Consider the following 25,546-nt stretch of genomic DNA (forward strand, 5'->3'; position numbering starts at 1 on the left):
GTGGAGAGATTTCCTGCACTTTTTTGTATTTGACTCTTTGAGTGGTTATTATAAAATATGTATCCTGTATGTAACTGTTTTCCTTGCAATCCCTGACTATAACACCACCCAACAAACATCTATTACATGATGAATAAATAAGTTAAATAGTGCCAAAAGGAAGAAAAATGAGAATAAGTAATACACTAATAAAAAGAGTCCTCAGAGGACACAGAAAAATGTTATGTGACATGGCTGGGAGATAAGCAAAACCCTGAGTGACAGAAATCTCATGACAGATGAGCTGGTTTTTCAAGGAAATAAGTGGCAGAGAGAAAAATATTGAGTATTAACTACTTTAGATTAAAAACACTTAAGAGACGTAGTGAACCAATTCAATGTGAAGAATTTGTTTAGATCCCAATCTGAATAAACCAACTCTGAAGAAACAACCTTTGAGAAAATCTGAACACTGATTATATATTTGGGGATGTTAAGGAACTAATATTAATTTTTTTGATATGATAATGATTTTATGGTTTACTTTTTAAACAGTCCTTACCATTTAAAGACATATTAAAATATACACAAATGAAATGATAGTATGACTGACATTTGCTTTAATATAATCCTGTAGAGGAAGAGAGGGCTGGAAACACAGGCTAGGTGGGTACTCTCTACTTGTATACATGTTCGTGTTTTATGTTTGAAATGTTTCTGCTGGGGATTTAGCTCAGCGGCACAAGCACCTGCCTGGCAAGCGGGAGGTCATGAGTTCGATCCCTGGTACCATTAAAAAAAAGAAGAAATGTTTCATAATTAAAAGTTTAAAACTGTAGCTAGGTGTATGGTTTTAATTCCAGCACTCTGGAGGCTAAGGCAGAATCACTGAGTTTGAGGCCAGCCTGTGTTTCATAATGAGTTGAAGGCCGGCCTGGAATACACAGTGAGATCCTGTCTGAGAAAACAAAACAAAACAAAACAAATTTAAAAATATGTAATAAAGGCCTTAACTTCCAACTCTGTATAAGGAGAAACTAGGCCCAGAGTAGTATTAGCGACACACAACTGAGAACACTATGAATAATAAAGAAGCTTTTAAAGACTAGCAACATTTGGACATTAAAAAAAAAAATCTGTTCTATCACTTCTTTACCCTAACTAAATTACATCGACATGTGAGAATCAAGAGGACAGTCAACTGGGTTCATAAGAAAATTAAAACAAAATGTAATTCTTGGAGCACAAAAGCCTAAAGGCTGTCACAGAAGACAGAAACTGAGTTAATTATTAGAATCAAATAGATTTTAAATTTTACAATCAAACATCTTAATAGGTAATACTGATTTAGTATCATCTTGTTTTGAAGTCTCATCTAGCTTTTGTTCTTCTGTCTCCAATGGTCTAAATAGGTTGTATCTTATTGGATTTTATTATGTACGATAGTATAAGCAAAAACCTTTTGAAGACAAGGAGATTATACAGAAACCATTGTTCATTTTCTGTTAGTCGATTCTAAATACTCTGTAATGCTGTCATTCTCTTAAATGGTTTTACATTGTTTTGATATACTTAATGCTACAGTATACGAAGTTGTACTCAAGGATTTCAAGGAAAGAGACAATATGGTGACTACTTTTAGGTCAGGATTATCTGGTGGTGAAAGACTATTCTGCTTAAATGGTTATGTTTTGATCTGCATTGTTTCGCTGTTATGCCCTCTTTTATCTCAATCTCCACTCCATTATTTACTTTTTTATTTTTTATCCTTTTAATTAAAGGAAAAAAAATAGCAGGTTATATTATAGTATACTTTGACTTTCCATTATCTCGATTTAAAGCCCTGTATTACTCTCATTTTGACTGATGTTCCCCTATTCTGTTTTGCTGGATAGTATCAGGTTCGAAAGTTTAGGCATCAGCTGTGAAGATAATGAGATTCATTATAACACCCATTCTCGTTGACTTTTATCTACTTTTGAAGACCTACAATGTCTCCAATGTTTTGGTTTTGTCGGTTTTATTCTTTACTGTTTTGTTCAATTGTATTATAACTAATGATATAGGCAATTCTATTAGAGATAGCGGGAGGCATTATGGTAACCATTGTTGATCACCTTGTATTATGTTTTTATATTATCTATTATGTCCACCCTTTTGACTTGACCGATTCTGTTCTGTTATGTCACATTTGGTTTTACTCTCTTCCAAAAAAGCAATAAGAACCGTGGGAGCAATGAAACCCAAAATGTGTAATAGTCATTGTACAAAAGAGAGGAAAAGAAAGTGCTCTAAACTATATAACTGCATGTATATTTAAGTGTATAAGATAGAAAATGATATCACAGAGTTTTATTGGATCATTGAACAGAACTGTTTGCAGTATCATTGTTGGAATGTCCACTTTACAAGCAATTATTTCTAAGATGACAATATGTAATCCATTAACTAGTGATTTCCTACTGTTTATTTTTTTTTCTGTAAATCTGTATAACTTGTACCCTTTCTCTGCTTTTTTTTTCTTTTCTCCTTAAATAAAATTAAAAAAAAAAAGAAAAAAAAATTTACAATCAAGACTCACGCACTTGAAGAGCACCTAGGTAGACTATTTCTCTGATTGTATCATAATCATGGTTTACTTGTCCTACTAAAATGTTAAATCACTAAGGGTAGAAACAATGTGTTTTTTTTTTTTTTTAACTCTTCAATGGTTCTAGGTGTGAGCTATAACCTCAAAGCAAGTATTTTTAACTTTAATAACCATAAAAAACTCACATGTAGGCTATATGGTGGTTCAGAATGAAAGCTACCAACTTATTAAGCTTACTTGTAGATATTACATTAAAAATGTCAGCCAATCAAGTAAGATCTTTATGCTATAATTATTACAGTAATCCTAATGCAACATCATATAATAGAGAGGAAGCAAGAACTGAAGTAAAAACAAAACAGCAAAGAAAGTGCACCAATGTAAAGATGAAACAAAAGCATTTCCATTGCAGCCAAAAACACATAACAAACATGCCTGTTATTACTGTTACTATTCAACACCACTCCAAAAGTATGCTAAGTTAGTAAGAAACAGGAAAAGATTTCAATATGTATGGAAAGGGCAGAGGTACACTATGTTTTTGTTCTTGAGATTGGGGCTCACCATGCTGCCCAGGCTTGCCTCAAACTCCTGGACTCAAATGATCCTCCTGCTTCAGCCTCCCACATAGCTAGAACTAGAGCCAAGTACTAAACCACCTCTCCCAGCTACAACCTTCACTTTTTGTAATAAACTTTCAACTTGAAAAGAGACTGAGACCCTTTTAAAAACTGTCAAATACTAATGAAAGATTTTTGCTGGTATAGTTGTAAAGATACATAGTTTTATATATACCTTAATAACAAATTTGAAAATATATTGAAAACAATAAAAATATATAATGCCTAGTAATACATTTAATAGCAAATACAGGAGTTTAGCAAAGATGGAGGATAGATAAGAGCACAATACAGAAGCTCTCTGCGACAGACAACTCAGATGTCAAAATTAAACATTATGGGGAGGCCCGGACACAGGAGATGGATCCTCTCAACCCAGGAAGAAACTAATCGGGGAAAAAAACCTGGTCAAACTTGCAGTCCCAGGGCTACTATTGGAACAGCTAAGATTCGGTGCTTTCGCTGCAGTGCCTAAACTCCCACGGCTGCCACTCATTGAGCCACCTGAATTCCTGCCTCTTCGACTCGCTGGAACTGCAGTCGCACTGAAGTTGGGGTCGGCAAGCCCAACAGAGAACAGAGCCAGCAAGGTACCTGCATCGACCTGCAGTGAGTGCTGGAAATAACACCCTTCCACTGGAAAGGGGTGACCAACTAGACAACATATTGAAACTGGGCAGGATGGGCAGGAACAAGGAACAGCAGTGACTTCAGTCAGTTGTTCCCTTCCCAGGCGAGACTGGTGGCATATGCTTGGCCTGGGTCATGTCCCTGGCTGAGACAAATAAGTTATCCCAAACCAATTCCCTACACACAGCACACACTAACACAGTGAAGGCCATCGCAGGTTGACTGACCTGGAGGGGAGGGGACAGCATACGCTGCCCCTGTTTGCACCTCAATAGCACACTGAAGTGGGCAAAAATCCCTAGCCAGCCACTTCGGAAGAACCATAACCAACAAGGAAAGGGACTGGGACTTCTTCTATACGCCTGTATGGAAGAAACCAAAACCATGACAAAAAGAAAAAACAAGAAAAAGTTCCCAGGTCCCAGCCCTGAGAACCTTGATCTAGGAGAGGTAATACAAAAGAGACTGAGGGCAGCAAACATGCAATACCAGACACGGCATCAATGGACATAAAGAGATATCTTCGGGACTTCATAGACAAGCTCAAAACTGAAATATTTACTCAAGGAAAGCAAGATATAACTAGATTCATAAAAGAAATGCTAAGCGCCTCTCAAGAAGACACCGATGGAAGAAGGGAGGAACGCAAAAAAGAGAGAAACATTTGATGAAGAATTTAAAGAAAACATAGAATACATGAAGCAGGTTCAAAGAGATTACCAGGAAATAAAAAACTCCATTAAAAGCTAGCAAAACTGCTTGAAAGAAACTAAGGATAGACTATCAAAACTTGAAGACAGGTTTGCAATGTGTGATCATGAAAGGAAAAATTTCTTAATAACAAGGAAACAGGCAGTAACAATTCAAAGGCTAGAAGATGACAAGAGGATCTATAACAAGAATAAAGAATGTGAATGAAGAAGCAGGGGTACAAACTACAAAGGCTATTCACAAAAATAATTAAAGAAAACTTCCCAAGCATAGGAAAAGGAAATGATATTCAGATGTATGAGGCATATAGAACTCCAGCCACCTACAAACTAAAACAGAGCCACACCCAGACATATAATAATCAATAATCAGAAATTCAATATAAGAACAGAATATTAAAAACCATCAGAGAAAAGAAACAGATCACCTATAAAGAAAAACCCATCAAAATCACAGCAGACTTCTCAACACAGACCATCAAATCAAGAAGATCTTGGAGCAAGGTATTCCAAGACTTGAAAGAAAATACACTCCATCCCAGATTGATGTACCCTGCAAAACTGTCTCTAAAATTAATGGAGAAACAAGATGCTTCCAAGACAAAGAGGAACAGGGGGAATTCGCAACCACCAATCCAACCCTACAGAGAATACTGAAGGACATTTTAGAGAGAGAGAAAAGTACCAGAATTCCAGGAACAGTGGCAGAGAGGCCTCACTGAATGGAGCAGAAAGTGGAATGAAGGAGAAAAGCAGACAACTAATGGCAGAAAAAGAGCACAACAGAAATGAGGCAGAGAAGTTTGGATATAATCTCTAATACAGATGGCCTTGATACACTAAAAACAAAAGAGAGAGAGAGAGAGAGAGAGAGAGAGAGAGAGAGAGAGAGAGAAACACAGGCAGAGTAGATCAGGAGGTAGGGTCCACCAAGATGCTCCTTATAGGAAATATAATTAACCTGAAATGGGTTTACGGACCGAAAATCAAATATGACAAAACAATGCTCTAGTGACAGAGAACCAAAGAGTAATAGCGGCAACTCGACCAGCACCTGAAGACAGGTTGGAAAGACAGGCTTTAATAGGTAAAGGAATATAACTTGAGATCAAGTCCAGGAGGGAGAAGGTTGGCAAACACTTAGGAGGTAAATAGCAGGTTGCCCCCCCCCCCAATCTAAAAACTGAGGGAGGTGGTGAGACCCAAAAATGCACAGTACACCTTGGAGGAGTGAAAGGGGAGAAATAGTTTTAAAAAAGAAGACAGAGGATATTGTTAATAGTGTACCAGGATTTAAAACCCACATTACTTATACCTGTCTGCTTAGATCGATTATGTTCTGTCCCAGTTTGTCTACTTGCTCTAGATCTGAGGGCACAGAGAGGTATGCCAAAAATAATAGATATAGCACAGTAATCATCCTTTAATTTCCTATTAACTTAATCTGGAGCCCTGTATAATTTATACTGTTTTACCACAACTGATCATAGTTAAATCTGGTTTGTTTGATTGCTGTTTGGTATCGACAGATTTTATTCAAAACTGTTATGATTGATAGTATCAAGTCTGAGAGTATAGGCAACTATACTGAAGATGACAAGATTCACTATGATACCCATTCTGGTGTGATTATTACCTTTTTTGAAGTTTTACACTATCTACAAAGTTTTGTTTTTATTAATATTGTTATGTACTGCTGTATTCAATTACACTATGTCTGATGATACAGACAAATCTATTGAAGATAACAAGAGACAACACAGTAACCATTGTAGAACACCTTGTGCAGTGGTTTTATCTGACTTTTTCATTTCATGTGTTTATAGGAATATGTTTTGTTTTGTCTTGCTTTGTTTTGTTTCTCTCTCTAATATAGGAAGGATAGAAATACATGTTGAGACTCATGCATGTGTAGAACTATAAACAGTTTATGAGAACTGATCTTATAACGCTTGATGCAATGAATAACTACTTTGAAGAAAAAGAGACACTACAGTACTCAGTGCTGATCCCGCAGTGTCATGATGTGAAATCCAGCAATACTATTATTCTTTGTTCAGAGTGATTTTAGCCTGCTTTTGTTTGTTTAATCTTAACATAAATGAAGATATGGATAACTGCATGTATGTTTAAGTGTATAGGATTGATAACCATATTACTAAGTTTTTGTTGGATAGTTGAACAGAACTGTTTGCAGTCTCGCTGTTTGAATCCCCACTTTGTACGCTTCACTTTTATAACCTGAGCAACTATTTGTAAGAGGACAATATGTAATCATCAACTAGTGATTTCTTACTGTTTATTTTTTCTTTGAAAGTATGTATTATTTCTACCCTTTTCTGTTTTGTTTAATCTTTCTTTAAATAAAATTAAAAAAATAACAAATACACAGGATCACTCTTCTGCTTTTAAAAATACAATGAATTAGGTACCCCTAAAGGGATACATTATTACAGCCAAACTATAAATAAACAAGAAACATTTTTTAAAGCCTTCCTGGACTCTCAAAAACTCTGGGGAAATCTACTGCTGGAAGGTAGAACAGAAGAGATGAAAGAGACAGCACATTAAAGCAAGGAAAAAAAGAAACCAAGGGTGGACGTTTCAGAAAGACAGAAATACCAGCATAGATGATATAACTACCTATACAGAAAACCCAAAAGGATCTACAGATAAACTATTACATCAATTAAAAGGTTTATAAAAGTAGTTGTATATTATTTTAAAACCCAAAAGCATTTCTATAACCAAACCCAAACAGAAATGTAATATTTTTACCAATGAGCATGGTGGCTGCTCCAAGGTGAGACTGTTCAATTGCCCATACTAGCCCTTAAAAATTCAGTGACTTCTCATCTCTTTCTCCCCAGTTTCAAGATTATATAAAAAGGGTTTATTGTGTTTGGCTAGAGATTAATAGTAAAGCTTTCTCTTTATCTTTTCTGTGTCAAGAGTTTATGCTGGATATGGTTTGTATGGTTACAGTCCCGGAGCTCTGAGAGGCTGAGGTAGAAGGATCAAAAATTCAAGTCCACTCTGGGTAATTTAACAACTTAAGTTACTTTGTAAGATTCTGCTTCAAAACAAAAATAAAAATAAAAAAGAGGTGAGGATGTAGCCCAGTCCGAAGGCCCTGAGTTCAATCCCCAGTACCACTGAGGGGTTCTTACTTGGAATCTGTGGTGGACTGACAACTGGTGGGCAACTTGTAACACCCAGCTGGACTGATCATTGTGGTGCTGGATGTGAAGGGCCCACCTGAGGACTGTTGCCAACACAAAAAGGAGAACTGGAGAGGAAGAAGTGTTATTCTCCTGTTGTCACTGGTTCTCCTGAAGAAGCTGATAGAGCTTCTTTCCTGATGTGAACTGGGCTGTTCTCTCCTCAGAAAAGCCTGGGTCATGATGTCACTGAGAATGGCTTGTGGTTCACTTTAGGGGAGCTCTGGTCCTTACGTTGAACATTGCTTCCTGGTTCCAGAGGGGAAGATGTATGATGCTCAATCTCCAGGAAATACTTGTCACGCTTGCTTCCTGATATGAACTCAGCTGTTATCATCGGAGGAGCTCAGGACCTTCTTGACGCTGAGGATGGCTGTGGTACTTTACAGGGGAGCTCTGGTCCATATTTTGAGTGTCACTTCCTGGTGCTTCAGTGCAGAACCCCCTCTGCCTACTGGTACAGATCCTTCATCCCACTGGCAGAGACTTTCTAGCTTCCACTGCTGAATTTGGGGCCTTCCCAGTGCAGATCCGTGAAACAGACTTACATGTCTCTGGGCCTGGGCTCTGGGCCTCCAGTTGGACTCTAGATCTTCAGCTGAACTCATGCAGGATATTCCCATGGGATCCAGGCCCTCGGCTGGAATCTCTAGGTCTTTAGTATATAGACAGATTTCCTACACTTTTTTGTACTTGACTCTTTGGGTGACTATTATAAAATAATTCTATAAATTATGTGTCCTTAGGGCCGGGGATTTAGCTCAGTGGCACAATTGCCTGCCTGGCAAGTGTGAGGTCGTGAGTTCGATTCCCACTATGCCAGAAAAAAAAAATTATGTGTCCTTATTAAACTGTTTTCCTTGCAAACCCTAAGACAGTATCTATGCTTCATGTTCTCAGTTATACTAGCATAATTCATTTACATGCAAGCATACCTTTTGCAAGGTTATTCCACATATCACTATGTCCTCTCCTCTTCATCTCTAAGCCCTATTTTGAAATGACTGTTCTGATAGGGTATATCACTAATCAAGTGAGATAGCGTACCCTTCTGTCTTCCTTCAGTAAACATTATCTTGGCAGAGTTGCTTCCAATCAGTAATACAGTGATGTTATTCCCTGCTTCCAGTTCCTGGCCCTGGAGATAAAAGTGCTGGTCCTTTTTTTTGTAAGAGATATCCTGCTTGAACAGCTGGTTTTGTAAGAGATATCCTGCTTGGCAGCTTTTCTTTTCATCCTTGAAATTCTGAGATTCTCACCCCTCCCCATAAATTTAGCCTCAAATTTTGTAAATCTTTCAATTCCCTTTTCAGTCCAAGGAAACTGTTTTCAATTTTAATTTTCTATCATTATTCCTTCTGCATCATGCTGTTTTTCCAGTCTTCTTCCTGGGGTTCCTGAAATTTGCATGCAAATTTTCCTGGACATGTCCTCTAAGTCTCTCCTTTTTCTTCAGCAAGCTTCTGCTCTTGAGATATTTCTTACACTTGAATTTCCCAGCTGTTTATTCAGGCATTAATAATAAACAATCAGTCCTTCAACTCCACACATTTATTTTTTAAATCTAGTTTTAGTTCCAAAAAGCATTTTTCATATTATAATTCAATCTCTTATGTAATTATTGGCTTGAAAAAAGGTGTTTTCTGTTTCTTTCCAGTTTTATTTTACTTTTGTTTGTTTAGTTTTTGTTCTTTTGAGACAGTGTTACAGGCAGCTGAGCCAGTTAGAAATATTATAGACAGACATGGCTAGGCCCTTGAGGGAGCAGCCACAGAGGACCAGGTATCTGATGACCTTGGAGGGGACACAGACCTCTTGCTGTGGGCCACATCTCAAAACAGAAGGCAAAACAAATGCAAACACATTCTTAAGTATAAACCTTAGGGATTAAATCTGGATCACCGTGAGAAGCCAAGAGTTACCATCCCAGTCTCCTATAGGAGGGGTCACTGATCTCTAAGAATGCCCACTTCCTACATGACTTGATTTCCCATTTGTCCCCAACTTAATCAATTTTACCTAAACTATTAATCTTATTGGCTAACTATAGTTATATCCCACCTTATGCCCATCTGCCTTGTGAGTTCCCAGTCTTCCCCCACCTTGAACCCATGGTTTTATTCTATAAAAGTCCCTGGAAAAGACAGACTCTTGGGCAACCCGCTCGGGACCCCCTTTTGTCTCTCTTCAAACAGAAGCTTTCTCTCAACAAATATGCTCTACTCTTCCCCTCCGTTGTTCCTAAAATTCATTCTTTGATTTTAGAGAATACAAGCTCGAGGACATAGTAAGTTGGGAATCAACAGGGTCTTGCTATGTAGTCCAGGCGGGCCTTGAACTCACCATGCAGCTTAAACTGGCCTTGAACTTGGTAACAATTCTCCTGCCTCAGTCTCCTGAGTGCTGGGATTACAGGTATGAGCCACCACACCTAGCGAGAATTTTGTTTTACTGAAGGCTACAATTCTGAGGATTTTTTATTCTTTCTGTATTTTACATAGGTCCTCTTACATGCCCTGCAGTATTTCTTTGACTGAGTAAGGTTCTGTTCATCCATGAGCACTTTAGATGATGCCAGCCCTGCCAAAGTAGTAAAGGCAACTCTCTGCTCCATGGACACTTAATGTGTCAACTCTCCCATCATGGAATCCTTTTGGGGACATATCTCCTTACTCTCCTCACTGTCTAAGGGAGAAGACATACTCATCTTATCTACTGAGCCACGCTACTTAGGTCCTCTGATCTCCAAGGTCCAAATCCTTCCAAGGAACTTCCAAGAACCTATCCTCCTCAACTGATGATGGATTACAGTTATTCAAAAGTGCACTGGAGATGGGCGTGGTGGTGCACATCTGTAATCCAGCACTTGGGAGGATGAAACACAAGAATTGCCACAAGTTTAAGGTCAGGTAGGGCCACATAGTGAGTTCAAGACTAGCAGGAACTACACAGTGAGAGCCTGTCTCAAGAAAATGAGAAAACAAACAAAATGCATTTGATACATTTAACCTGCCAATCACCATAGCTTTGCCTAGCCGATTTTAAATGTGCTCAGAAAATAAGACATTAGGCTCTGGTTGGGCAAAATCATCTAATACAAAACCTATTTTATGACAAAATGTACAGACCCAGATGGCATTTTATAAACACGCTGACATGCAAAACCACAAAACACAATATCCAAAAGGCGCAGACAACACAGTACACTGTGGAGCATTGGTCATTACTCTTTGATTCCATGGCTGGCTGGAAGCTGTGGCTCGCTGCCAACCTCCAGCATCATGAGAGAATGTGCTATGTAACTGCTAGCCTACGAGAAGAGCAAAGTTCCAGGGCTTCACTGTTCCTATCACGGTTACTGGCACAAGTGTTACCTGTGTTCTTTAAATCAGAGCTGGAAGATGACTGACAAGGCTCTTATGCCACAGGGTAAAATATCTTGAGTGTTTTACAACAGAAAGACTGAAGTTACTGCCGACAGTCTACTCATGCCTGCCCTACACCACACTCAAGGGACCGGTTAGGAGTATCAAAGACAGGGCTGGAAGTGTAGCTCAGGGCAAGTGCACTTGCCTCGCATGGTGAAGGCCCTCAACTGCATCCTCAGCCTTGGTACAGAAGAAGCCAAAGAAAACAAATGCAAACCAAATAAATCAGATTTTTAGAAGAACATACCTGTTTTAGGCCATAAGGCATTGACTGCAATTTCACCTTTAAATTCTTCTGCCATTCCTAGCACACACATAGACATACCATACTTGGCAATAGTATAAGCTGAAAGAAACCATAAAGAATAATAATTTGAGAAACAAATTAATTTGTGAATAGAAATAACCAACTTCTTTCCTTTATGATCTTCTCCTGGACATATTTTTGAGAATTCACTTTAATAACATAAAAAGCACAAAATGTTAATTTTTAAAAGTGTTAAGAAGTTTTTATGGAAGTAATTGGATAGGCATGAGCCAGTTTTTCATAATCTGATATTTGATTAAAAGAAAAAGTAATAAACTTTCATTTTCTTAATACTATGGTAATAAATTATACTATTGTTTCCTCATCTGTTTTTTTCTTTATATTTTAAAGAATGAAAGCTGATTCCCAACACCACAGAATAAAATAGAATGAAACTGATTATTTAAAGAAACTACTTTAAATAAAATCCTGTAGCTCAGTAAAATCTTTAGCTCACTAGTAGTGTATGTGTTTGGTAAGCACAAAGGTCCTAAGTTTAATCCCCAGTACCACATATATAAGTAAAGAAGTAAATATATAAACAGCAACACAACAACAAATCAGGCATGGTAGTGCGTTCTTGTAATCCTGGCTGAGGTAGAAAGATTGCAAATTTGAAGCCAGTCTAGGCACTTAGTGAGACATGTCTAAAAATGGAATAAAAAAGGGCTCCAATTCTTGAAGAGCGCTTGCCTAGCAAATGCAAGGGCCAAGTACCACTGAAACTTCTTTCAGTGTTGTTTAGTAGGTTCCCATTGCGAGCACCTTTCCAAATGGCTGGTGAATTATACTGAAATAAGAAGTATTTGATACAAAGATTTTAAAGGAAGTACCTATACATTAATCTTATTACTTAACCATATTTGCCTTACTTAAATCGTTAGTTTGCAGTGAAAAATAAAATATTTCATGGATAATTTTTAACCAACTTCATTAAAGACTAAATTACATGTCATAAAACCCACCCACTAGGACATTAAAGAGCTTTCTGAAATGATGAAAATCCCTATCTTAATTTGCATAATAGTTACACAAGTATTGTACATATTTATAAAAATTCATTACACTGAACCATTAACATCTGTGCATTATATTGAAAGTAAGTTATACCTTAATTTTTAATTACTAGAAAATGATTGTTTTCAATTTCCAAATTTTACTTACAGAAAATTCAATACTGTCCACTGTGTGTAGACTGTGATTATATAAAGATATACTGATTTAATTCAAAACAAATTAAAAGGACAAAGCATCTCCTCATCCTACTACCTACCACAGTGCTGTTTGAACCACACTGGATTTAAATTCAGTGGTGGGCTGAGATTAAGGATATGAGCAATTTTACTCTTTTTCAAAAAAGGAACACATGCTTTAGATCTGAAAGTAAAAGCAAACATAAGTCAAGTTAATACCTTTCTAAGAATATCTTCCCATTTCTAAATCATAGTTTAAATTACCCCTCCAGAGTAAAAAACTTCCTCTGGTAATCAAGAGTACATATTGTTTACTTTTGTTTGTACAGGACCTTTTTTTTTTTGTGGTACCGGAAATCAAACTCAGGACCTTGCGCTTTCCAGGCAAGCGCTTACGCCACTGAGCTAAATCCCCAGCCCAGGACTTTTGTTTTTTTAGAATGAAGATAGGAAAAGCAACTAACGTAAACACTTTGAAACTCTACTCAATGGCCTGACTGTAAAAAATCAAATCCTTGATAGATCAGCATTATGCCCAACCAAGGTCATCCTCAACTGTAACAGTTCCCAATTCTCCCTCCCCCGCACTCCCAGAACTTTAAGGAATAGTTAAGGTACCAGTCGGTTAGTGCTGTGCTAAAGAACATGAGTGTTCAAGACAGAAATGGGTTCAAATCTTGCTTCTGCTCCTTCATGTGACCTTGGGCAAATTTTATAACATTTTTATTCTCAGTTTTCTCCACTATAAATGTTGGTAATACCCACTACCATCGAGAGTTGGCCAAAGGACTAACATGGAACAATACAGATGAGATACTTAGGACAGTGCATATACTAAACATGAAATCAACTATTGCTGCCATAGTACCACATCTGCTGATTTATTTCACCTCCTTAGACACAGTACTCACAGAACTCCAGAACTGCAATTTAGTAACGTAACTCTCCATACATTCCCAAATTTAATTTTCACCAATACAAAATCCAGTACACCTTTAGGAACAATATATAATTTTATTTCTTTAAAACTGCTCATAAAGATTGGTAATGTATTTTATAAAAGATTTGTGTCCAACATTTTTAAAAATTGTAAGTATTAAATAATACCTTATAACAAAATAACACACTATCCCTTAAACACTTCATACCTATATTTCACTCTCAACTAGGACAACTAGAACTTTAGTCTCTTCCTCCTTCAAGTCAGTTTTATTTCTAAATGTACACCATTTAGATTAACAATTCCAACATCTTTTCATGCTTACAAACAAAATACAATCAATATAGGTTTTTGTACTTATTTTTTTTTATCTCCAAACATGCCTCACCTCTACCAGAGTGGACAGCAGAGGGGCAAGCAACGCTACAGTTGATTTTTATTAAAACAGTGAACTTGCACACTCAAAGCATCAACAGGAAATAAAATGAATGTGTTCCAAACACTGAGACCATATTTTATACTCCAAGGGAAGAACTTATTTCAGTTACAATATAAACATGAGCTTTCCCTGGATGTACAGGCAAAAGCTTCCTATTTGCACTTAAGCCAGTCTGGCCCTCAGCTTCCCTCATATCAAGTGTGTTTTTCAAAGCAACAAGCAAGTCTTTTTCTATTTTATTGAAAACCTTTAGCACCTCACTTAGACACAAATACCTTCAGCTGAGTTAGCTGAGTTTCCTGAATAGACCTTTAAACTGTACTGCTGATTTGACTCACATTTGCTTACAAGCAGGTTAGTTCTCTAAGAATACACTGTGCCATTCTCCCCCACAACTCTTCTTCATGACTCACGTAAGGTAGGTGCCTCTGGTGTTCACATTCATCATCAAATCCACCTTCTTCGTAGGTGTATCCATTGTGTTGGTCAAACTAATAGCACTGGCATTGTTCACCAAAATGTCAATTCCTGTTACCAAAGTAATCAATTTGATTTTAAATATGTGAGACTTTTTTCACACATATTCACAAGCAAAAGCATTCACTCTATTTCATGGAAATTTCAGTGGATTCATAAATAATTCTTTTATACATGACTGACCAATACACCAACACAAGCCTTAGTAGCTGTCTCTAAATAGTACCTACAGCTGGGTATGTTTGCACATGCCTACACCAGTACTCAGGAGGCTGAGGTAGAAGGATCACTGAGAGTGAGTTCAAGGCCAGCCAGGGCAATTTAGCAATTTAGGAAGATCCTGTCTCAAAATATATACAATATATATATATATATATATATATATATATATATTTCAAAATATATATTATATATATTTATTTGGTACTAGGAATCAAACTCAGGACCTTACGCTTGGTAGGCAAGCACTGTGCGGCTGAGCTATATCACTGGTCCTAAAAAATTCTTAAAAAGGGCTGAGAATGTACCTCAGATCTTGTATGTTTTCTAGCACAGTGGAGATGTAGACAATCAACACAGTGCCACAGGAAACTCCAGAGAGCCAGCTTCCACCCTGTCTCTTACTCCTGTCTTCCCTCCCTATCTTCACAAACCTTAAGTCAAATTCCTCCCAGTATGTCTCCAAGGCCCAGAGCCCTCCCATATACACACTACTGGTCTCATGTTCCCTCAAGGCCCATCTCTTAACAGAAGTGGTCCTTTTTGATCTCGGGGAACTGGAAAAGGAGAATGATCTTGAGTTTTAATAACAGATAAATGATCAAAATAAACGGATTCTGTTTTAGTGACTCACAGACACACACAAAGTAAGTCTACAATAATTACAATTTCTGTATATTCTATCCAATTCCTACCTCTATGCAATTTATCTTGTTTATATTTATATGTGTAGTGAGACAATATTAAGTGAAAATGATTGTGGGGAAAGGAAATGGATTTATAAATCCCAGATAGAGGTTCTGCCTACCCAAAACACTGCTGTGCGGAGGCTCCTAGGTGAAACCATCCTGACAGGGGGTAACACTTTCACCTGAGGACTTAAGACTGAGAAGGAAGGCGACTGCATCAAACTCGAAACCACTGGGCAAGATAGCAGTGAGATCCCAGCCCTTGGGAGGCTGAGGCAAGAGGATTGCTGCAAGTTTCAGGCCAGCCTGGGCTTCATGGTGAGTTCAAGGCCTGAACTACATAGCAAGACACTGTCTCAAAACACCGTAAAAAGAAAAACAAAAAGATAGCAGTGAGATTCACCTCAAAGTGAAAATAACACATCTCTAGAAATTCAAAGAACCATACCGTCAAAGATAGGGAGTTCCGATGAATTTGTTGAGGTTTCCCTGCAAAGATCAGGGAATTACTGATCATCATACTGGGAAGAAAGGAAGATGTGACTGAAGTTTATCAGAAACAAATGGCACACTGAACAGTTTATAGACATTCTTTTTATTATTTTTCTTTTCCTTCAATTCTTGTTTTTTTTAAAAAATACTTCTTTTGTAATGTGGCATCCAAAATGAAAATAAAAACTTGTACCCCCTCTTTTTAAAACACTGCATAATTTATGTGTTCAAACCTCAGTTCCCTTATGTTGCCCTCCTCTTTTTGGGTTGGTGGTTTTTTTTGTGTGTCTTTTTTGAGATGGGGTCTCGCTATGCAGTTCAGGCTGGCCTTGAGCTCACTTTGTAGCCCAGGCTGGTTTCAGACTCCCAACAATCCTCCCACCTCAGCCTCCCAAGTGTTGGAATTACAGGCATGAGCGCCACATCTGGCTTGCCCTTCCCTTTTAAAAAATCACAGGCGCACAGACAGGCCACAGTTTCCCGGGGCAGGGGTGAGGCCTATGTGACAACGGTCACATTTTCCAATCATGGTAAGTCACCTTCAGTTAGCAGGCAGCACTGGGCAAAAGAAAGAACTAAACTATGTCGACTACGAGGAATGACAAATTCTCCTCTTAATTCCTCCCTGAAAATGAACAGGGAAACTGATTAAGTAAAATCCTAATTGGCACCAACTGACCACTTTTCTAGTAGGTGAAGTCATTTCCAATAAAAGGCCCTGAACTTGAGTACAATTTCTGCTTTGTCTCCCATATTTATGGTCTTCTCAGTAGAAAATAAACAAACAAACAAACAAACAAAAACAATGTTGCAGCTTCTCTCCTTTTCTCACAAGGGAAAAATTACAGGGTAAGAGTAGGGATTTAAAGGAGGGGGTCCCCCTTGTGGCAAAAATCTGTATTTACCACCGCATTCTGCAGTGGGATCACACATGACCTTATTTTCCACTGGTCAGTGTCCCTCACATCAGACATGTGCATAGACCCCTGGAACATTATGGAGGGACAGTGCTGATGGTTGGGGCACACTGGACACACCTGGGTGCCTTCTTATAATACCAGCAAACTTAGCTCAAACTCAACACTTCCCTTCTAGAAGCTTATGAACTAATGAGAGGAGAAAAGAGAAAGACTACGATCTAAAGTAGCACAAGACAAAGATCAAAGAAATGATTTGGAAATTCAGAGGGAGACTACGCTGCTGATTATTTGGCACAGTAAGGGAGAAGGCTCTGTGGAGATGAGCTGTCAAGAGAAAGGATTTTAACTGCAGAGAAAGGAGAATTTCAGACAAAGAGGAAACGAAAAAGTTAAAGAGAAATTTTTGAGGTACGCAGACAGAAGAAAACTATTTTAGCAGCAGCAAGGAGGTAATGTAAGCGTACAGAACAACGAACTAAAAAAAGCCCTTTGATAACAGTGTGAAGTATTTGCATGCTAATAAAGTATCTGCATGTCACCCAATACAATATCAAAAGTCACCAGCTAGTGTTTACATTAATTAAAAAGATGCAAGCAAACCACTAGATGTATGTTATTATTAAGATCCTAGCTTTATTTTAAGTGGTAGGATAGATTATCCAAATTATTTTTAACAATTAAAAAAAGGCTATCACATGGATTTAAACCATGCATCTAAAAGAGCAAATATTTCTTTCTGACCATATTCCAAAATACCAAAATACTATTATATTATATAAATAATATTTAATAAATAACTATTATATAAATCCATTATATCAAAATATAGATATAAAAATTACTGCCCAGGGGACCACAAAAATATTAAAAGTTGTCAGTAATGCCTACTTTTTCATGATTTTTACTTTCCACAGTTTTAATTATTTGCTGTCCACATCCACCTGAAAACATTAAATAGAAAATTCCAGAAATAAACAATTCATGCTTAGAGCTGCCTGTCATTCTGAGTGACAAGATGAAATCTCCACCCATCCACAACCTGAACCATCCCTTTGTGTAATGTATACACATGTTACAGTTTAGATCTAAAATGCCCCCAAGCCTCCCATGTGCAGAGGTGGGGCTTTGCAGAAGGTGACTGAATTATGAGGGTCTAAACTCCATAAGTGGATAAACCAGTGATAAGATCATAATTTCACAGCATTATTAGCTGATAAGCTGGGCGCAGTGGCACACACGTATAATTTTGGCGCTCGAGAGGCTGAGGCAGGAGGATCGCTGTGAGTTGGAGGCCAGCCTGGGCTACATGGTGTGTTCAAGGCCAGCCTGAACTACATAGTGAGACTCTTTCTCAAAATAAAACAATAACAACAAAAAACGAGGTGATGGCAGTGATACCAACTCAGGAGTTGGGACCTAGTTGCAGGGAGTAGGCCATAAGGACTGAAGATTCTGGTCCCTGGCCCCTTCCTCTCAGGTCTTTCCCTCTCTGCTCCCTGGCCTCCATGTGGTGAGCAGCACTCCTGGGTTGGGATCTTCTGCCATGATACTTCTGCTTTGCCACAGACCTAAGAGCAACCAGCCAACCAGGGACTGAAATCTTTAAGACGGTTGAGTCAAAACAAATCTTTCCTCCTTTAAATTGTTTGTCTTGGGTATTTGGTCACAGTAATGAAAACCAAACATAACTTTATTCCCCTGTGAGTCAGTCTGGGTCATCAGGCCGTTACGTATCATAGCACTTGTGTTCAAGTAACCCTTACTGTACTTACTAAATGTAAGTAAAACATTTACACACTAAGTGTAAATAAAATAAAAGTAGTGATGCTGGCATTTAGATATGCCACAAAGAACTTGCTATAAGTAATTCTGGGGGCAGGGTAGGGGATAGGGTCTCCTTATGTAGCTCAGGCTGGCCTCAAACTTGCAGTTATCCTCGTGCCTCAGCCTCCCAAGTGCTGGGATTACAGGTGTGCCTCACTACACCTGGCAGCTTCCTGTAAGTAAAAACGTAAAGGTTTTCAGCCTAAGAAAAGAAAAATACTGTTCTGCTGAACCTGCCACGGTCTATAGTAAGAGTGAATCTTCTATAAATGAACCTGTGGAAAACGAAACGCAGGCTACATGGATGTGTGTCATGACAGAGTTCTAACCACATCACCCAGCTAGCTGAATAAAACTTGCTTGTTTCTTGAATCTCAAAAAAAAAAAAAAAAAAAAAAAAAACCCAGAAAGTAAGAAAGTCAGACATGTATGCTGGCATCAGTTATTTACCTTCAACTTCAGGTTACAAGAGAGATGGGCAGCTATTTCAAAGATAATAAGATATATTACGGTAGCCATTGTTGATTTTCTATTATCCTGTTTTGAGGTCCTGTATCAATCACTTTCATCATTTTGTCTTGACTGGCTTTATTCTGTTTTATTTTGTTTGATTTTATCCTCTTTAAAATACAATACATTTAGCCAGGCATAGTGGCTCATGCCTATAATCCCAGCACTCGGGAGGCTGAGGCAGAAGGATCATTGGGAGCTCGAGACCAGCCTGGGCTACAAAGTGAGCTCAAGGCCAGCATAGTGAGACCCTGTCTCAAAAAAAAAAGTAAATAAATAAATAAAATTTTAAAATTTTTTAAAAAAGAGAGGGAGTGACAACAGTCATCTAAGTCACATATCACTACTGAATATTACTGCTCTATTTTATGATATGTTATTAGTGTTAGTCTTTTATTGTGTCTGATTTATAAATTGAACTTTATCACAAGTATGTTTGTATAGGAAAAGACATATTGTGTACACTGGCACCTCACTTTACAAATTTAATTCTTTATACAATTCTCTGAAACTAAAATCATGGCAAGAATTAAATTTGTCAACCAAAATACCCCTGCATATTGTTATGGTTCACATCTAAGATGTCCTCCCCAAAAGTCCCATGTGTTCAGAGACAGAACTTCTGCTACCTCCAAATTTCTCGACTGCTTTCTGCACTGCACTGGTGATTTGCTGTTCATCTCGCACATCCACAATGCATGGCAAGGCTTTTCCTCCAGCTGCTTCAACTACAAAAGGTAAACAAACAAAAAGCATTAAAGCATTCAGATATTATACCTTCCATCCTGATATAACAGGCATTTTCAGAAAATCAATATAAATGGCTTATAATTACTAGTGATTTCAACACACAGGACAGATTGGCTACATACAGCTTTCCACTAGTTATGTCAACTCTATTTTTTAAAAAAGGGGGGCGGGTGGAGCCAGGCATGGTGGCTCATGCCTATAATCTCAGCACCTGGGAGGCTGAGGGAGGAGGACAGCTATGAGTTCAAAGACAGTCAAGGCTACATAGTGAGTTCAAGGCCAGTCTGAACTACATGGTGAGAGCCTGTCTCAAAAAACCAAAAAATAAAAAAGCAGAGTACTGCAAAAAAATTCTATTAAAAAAGCTATAAAAAGACAATTAAAAGTGTTTTATTACAGAAAAAATTGTAAAGTACATGAAAATACAAAGAATAGTTTAAAAACGATCCCTAATCTATATTTGGTGACTCTTTCTGGTTTGGTTTTGTTTGTTTTATTTTGTTGTAGTACCAGAGATTGGGCCCAAGGCCTTCACACTGATCTACCTCCCAGTCCTGTTTATTTGGAGACAATCTCACTTAGTCACTGAGTTACCCAAACTGGAGTTGAACTTTTGGTGTTTCTGCCTCAGCCTGCCAGAGTTCTAGGATTATAACTGTGTACTGCTGCACCCAGCTAACTGTTACAGTTCTAGGGATTTATCTTCTCCTTGCATTTTATTTTTTGTATTTTGTGTATTTTGTGTTTGCATTTTAAAATAACCCTCAACATCATTTCACTCATAAACATTTCATGTACATTTCTCTAATATAGCCACAATGTTACTAACATGACTAATAAAGCTAGCAATATTAACTAATGTTGATTTTTTTTTTTTTTTTTTGGTACTGGGGATCGAACTCATGACCTCACATTTGCCAGGCAGGTGCTTATGCCACTGAGCTAAATCCCCAGCCCTTCCTGTTGAAATTTTAAGCCCTTTCTCCTGGTCTAGTGTAATGCCTTAAATATAAAATAATTACTCATCGATTGAAAATATTAAAATAATGACTTGTGAAGTGTGTATATTAAATATGCTTTTCCAAAACGTTCATGCACACCCAAAACTGTCTCCTCTCCACTTCCACTCATCTCCCTCCTACCCCAGAAGCAACACCCTCCTGAGCATCACTTTCAACTAGTGTCCCTCCTATCACTTAAAAGTGTCAGAAAAGCAACTCCTACACTTATGTAACAAAATGAACACTTTTTAAAACAAGATGAATACTTCTTTAATAGTAGCTTTCAAATAAGCATTTTGGTGCAAATAAGACCAAACTGGAAAATAAACTTCAGCAGTAATTATTAGCTGGTCATTATTATGGTGATGGCCAGGATCATGCAAAAAATTGTACCTCATTGTTCTCTAGTCAATGGCTACTCAGTAATGACAAGGAAGGCAAGGATAGGTTGATCAGGAACAGCAATTTTGATCTGTAGTTAGGTCTTATTTTCACGGAAACACAGGTAGTCCAAATTCAACTCTCAGCAAGTTATGTATCGAAGCCACTGTAAGGACATTTTATGAAATGGAGATGGTTACACTCACTCTCTTCAGCAGCAGTGTAGATGGTGCCTGCAAGTTTGGGGTGTGTCTGAGCTGTCTTGGCAGCAATGACAATATTTGCTCCATCCTTTGCAGCTTTCAGTGCAATTGCTTTGCCAATGCCACGGCTCGCACCAGTGATGAAAATCGTACATCCTGCTAGTCTCCTACAACAGAGCAGAAAAGTATTAGAGACCTCAATGCTTCCTTTACTCATCAGTGTCAGGACATTATGCACGCTTTCATAATATCCATGGTTGCTCTTCTGTGAGATTTTCTTCCCCACACATAATCACTACTTTCCTACTACACAAGGACTTATAAATTATTCATGACAATTGCAGTTGGCCAGTATTTTTTTGTCTTTTTCTTTTTTATTGGTACCAGGGATTGAACTCACGACCACACACTTGCAAAGCAGGCGCTTATGCCACTGAGCTAAATCCCCAGCGCCAGTTGGCCAATATTTTTGAGCTCTGGCAAATCAAATCTGCTTAAAAACAAAGCAAAAATTTTTTCTGCTGGGTGGTACTGGGGATTGAATCCAAGGCCTTCACATGCACCCACAACCTCAGTACTTTTTTTTTTTTTGAACTTGGATCCTCTGAGTGCTGCCTTCTAGAGTACTGGAATTACCACCAGACCAAATAACAAGGCTTAATCTTTGGTAAAATTATGTATGAATTTATCATATTCTTTAATACTTTTCAAGTTTTCTACAATAAATACGTAAGATTCAAATCATTTAAAAATTAAGTAAGTGCTCAGTAGATGCTCACAAGCCAGATATGGCGGTGCATGTCTGTAACCTCAGCACTTACTTGGGAAGCTGAAGCAGGAGGATCACTGTAAGTTCAAGGCTATCCTGAACTACAGAGGGAGATCCTGCCTAAAAACAAACAAACAAACAAACAAAAACAAAACAAAACAAAAAAACACCCCAGATAGACAGATGACCCCACAGTAGCAAGGATGGAAATCCAAGTGTCCATCAACTAATAAGTCAACATAACACAGTATACTTTTACACTGGAAGACTGTTCAGCAGTACAAGGAAAAAAACCAGATACATGGTACAACATGGATGAACCAAACATGTCTCACTAAATGAAAAAAAGCAGCCACAAAGAACCACATGTTACAGAGCCACATGATCAGTAGTTGCCTAGAGCTGGGAATGGGAGGCGATGGGAGTCAGCAGCTGAGGGGTGGGGGCTTCTTTCTGCAATGTTGAAAATGTTTTAAAGTTGGTTGTGGCTAGACACAGTAGTGCATGACTGTAATCCCAACTACAAAGAAGGCTAAGACAAGAGTACCACAAGTTCAAGGCCAGCCTAGGCACTTTAAGAGAGACCCTGAATCCCCACCAATAAAAATAAAATAAAATAGACTAGGAATGTGGCTCAGTGGTAGAGCTTTTGCCCATCACGTGTGAGATCCTAGATTCAATCCCCAATACTGCCCCCCTCCACACACACACAGTGGTAACAGTGGTAACAATTTTAGTGATTTTTTTTTTCTTTTTTTAGACAGGGTCTCATCTCAAACTTACTATGTAGCCCAGGCTGGCCAAGGTGATCCTCTTGCCTCCGCCTCCCAAAATGCTGGGATTATAGGTGTGTACTACCATGCCCAGCTTGGTGAATGATAGAGTTATTTCCAAAAGATGAAAAATATTAACAAAAGATGAGAAATATAAAATAAAAAGCGGCCTTTATTCTGAGAACACGGAGAGAGATGACCGGCAACCCCACCGCTGGCGTCCGGCAATCTCTCCCCCGGACACGTGGCGTGGGGGCCTGTAAATAGCCTCGGTTTGGGGTGGAACCTAAGGCGGGCATTAGGGATACACAGGTAGCCCATTGGTCCTAGGTTTGGCGCCATATGTAAATTCCCAGGGGCGGGAAGATGGCATCACAGGTAACTTCCTAGGGGCAGGGCAAGATGGGGCTTCCTGCTTCCGGTTGTGGCTTTCCTGGCTACAGTGTCCTGTCTGGGCCAAACCTTTCAGTGAATATATTAAAAGCCAATATAACATTGTCTGTTTTCAGTAAGTGAATTGGTTGGTGTATAAATGGTATCTCAGTAAAGTCGTTAACCCACAAACCTAGAAGGCTCAACAAAGATCTGAGGGTTGATCAGACATATTCTTTGACTCAAATACACAGGAAACTCGTGCAATACCCTGTAACCACTTCATCCTTTATATTCATCTTAACTTCAAACTGTCTGCTTAGCTGTTAAGTGAGAAGGAAATCAGGGAGGGGAGCACACTTTTGTGTTCACTTTCCAAGGGCAAATATTTTTATATATTTATATTTGCTTAAGGAGAAGGATGAGAAAATGACAACAACAAAGAGAAAAAAAGCAATCAACAGTCAACTTTGCTAACAAAAGAACAGAAGGCTCTTGGCAAGACCTGGAGGATTATACTCCTGAGGCAGGATATCAGAAGCAAAGGGAGAAGCAGTTTTAAAACAAGGAATAATAACCACTTTGGGAAGAAGAAAGAAAAATTAAGATGGGGGAAGGGACAGAGAGGTAGGGACTATTTACGGTGAAATAGCAAACTTACAAAAAGCATGTAAAATGAATGTGTAAACAATAAAGCTTACGAAACAAAATCAAAATGAGCAGTGAGGCCAGGAAACCACTACTCCAGAAGTCATTCACCTTTTCCTCTCCAGCTCTATACACCCTCCTGCTTCCAGTCCACAAAGTAAAAACTAACTTAAACAGCACTGTTTATTCCCTTGTTTTATATTATTACTAATACTTGTGTTTTTATGCCTAAACTAAGGTCAGCAAACTAGGGCCTGGATGCCAAGTCTGACCCTGCCCAGGATTTCAGAAGAAGCACAGACCTTCTGAAAATCTAACTTCAGATTTCTAGTTTCCAGAACTATGGAAGAGAATAAATCTGTTATAGGATGCTCAGTTTGCAGTACAGTAGTTTGTTACAGCAGCCTAGGAAACTATTACACAATTCCTTTACCTCCAAAATAGATTTCCATTCTTCTCAGTTCAAGTAGACCTTGTATTACAAAAAGTATCCTATTAATTTTTTTCTTTCGATCTTTTTGAGACAGAGTCTTGCTATGCAGTTCAGGATGGCCTTGAGCTCTCTTTGTAGTCCAGGTTGGTCTTGAACTCAGAACAATCCTTCTGCCTCAGCTTCTGGAGCGCTAAGATTACAGGCATGTGCTGCCATAGCCAGCTAGTAGCCTATTATTTTGAATATCAACAACACAGAATTATGGGCACTGGTTTTCCTCTCTTCTTATATAAGTACTTGTATCTCCAATTTTGCTTCTTGGCTCACAGAGCCAAATATTTACTACATGGCCCTTTATAGAAGAATGCTATAGCCATGTTCTAAACAGTATATTGTTTAGGTTTTACCTAACTTTTTAATATCTTCTTCCCCTTATCTGATAATTCTGAACAAGACAAAATTGATATTATTGGGCTGACATAAATATAAGGTAATTTTGCTAAAAATAGAAAGCTGTTAAGCTCTGAAGAGAAATAAATTCTCAAGTGTATGGAGTTCTAGTTGCTGGTCTACAAATCAGTCCATGAAATATAGCAGAAACAGTTCAAAAGATCAGGCATTAATTTCATCAGGATTTATAACTCCCTGGAAGAATTCTAAAAGGGAAATTACTTTGACATTTTGTGGATCACAATGGAAATGTTCTATGTAATTATTAATATACGTCACATCCCTAAATGCTTAGTTCTACACACTGTGGCCTAAGGGATATGCATATACCATTGGATTATTACAAATCCAATTTAGAAAGCTCTTAGACAGTTCACATTTAACTAGAATAATGGCCTTTTTTTTTCTTTTGGGTCTTTTTTCCTTTTATCAGTACCGGGGATCAAACTCACAACTGCCTGCTTGCAAGGCAGGCACTTATGCCTGCTGAGCTAAATCCCCAGGCCTGAACAATGGCCTTTTATAGGTCTTTAGAGTTGTCTTCTCTGAAAAGCCCAACCAACCTCTGCCTTTTTCTG

General features: G+C 38.2%; 1 protein-coding gene across 2 annotated transcripts in view; it reads right to left on the reverse strand.

Annotated features, from left to right (window-relative positions):
* The window catches only part of Hsdl2 (hydroxysteroid dehydrogenase like 2), a 73,100-nt gene that overhangs the window by 39,549 nt on the left and 8,005 nt on the right, over positions 1–25,546 (reverse strand). For both annotated transcript variants that reach the window (XM_003463817.5, XM_013145894.3), the window contains exons 2-6: positions 21,527–21,690; positions 19,818–19,916; positions 14,471–14,585; positions 12,759–12,862; positions 11,426–11,524 (exon numbers count right to left, since the gene is read on the reverse strand). In XM_003463817.5, the coding sequence (XP_003463865.3) occupies positions 11,426–11,524; positions 12,759–12,862; positions 14,471–14,585; positions 19,818–19,916; positions 21,527–21,690 (581 nt within the window). The remainder of the gene's footprint in view (positions 1–11,425; positions 11,525–12,758; positions 12,863–14,470; positions 14,586–19,817; positions 19,917–21,526; positions 21,691–25,546) is intronic.

The sequence above is a fragment of the Cavia porcellus genome, unplaced genomic scaffold, assembly GCF_034190915.1.
Source record: "Cavia porcellus strain 051 isolate PalLab524CR breed Dunkin Hartley unplaced genomic scaffold, mCavPor4.1 scaffold_1, whole genome shotgun sequence".
NCBI lineage: Eukaryota > Metazoa > Chordata > Mammalia > Rodentia > Caviidae > Cavia > Cavia porcellus.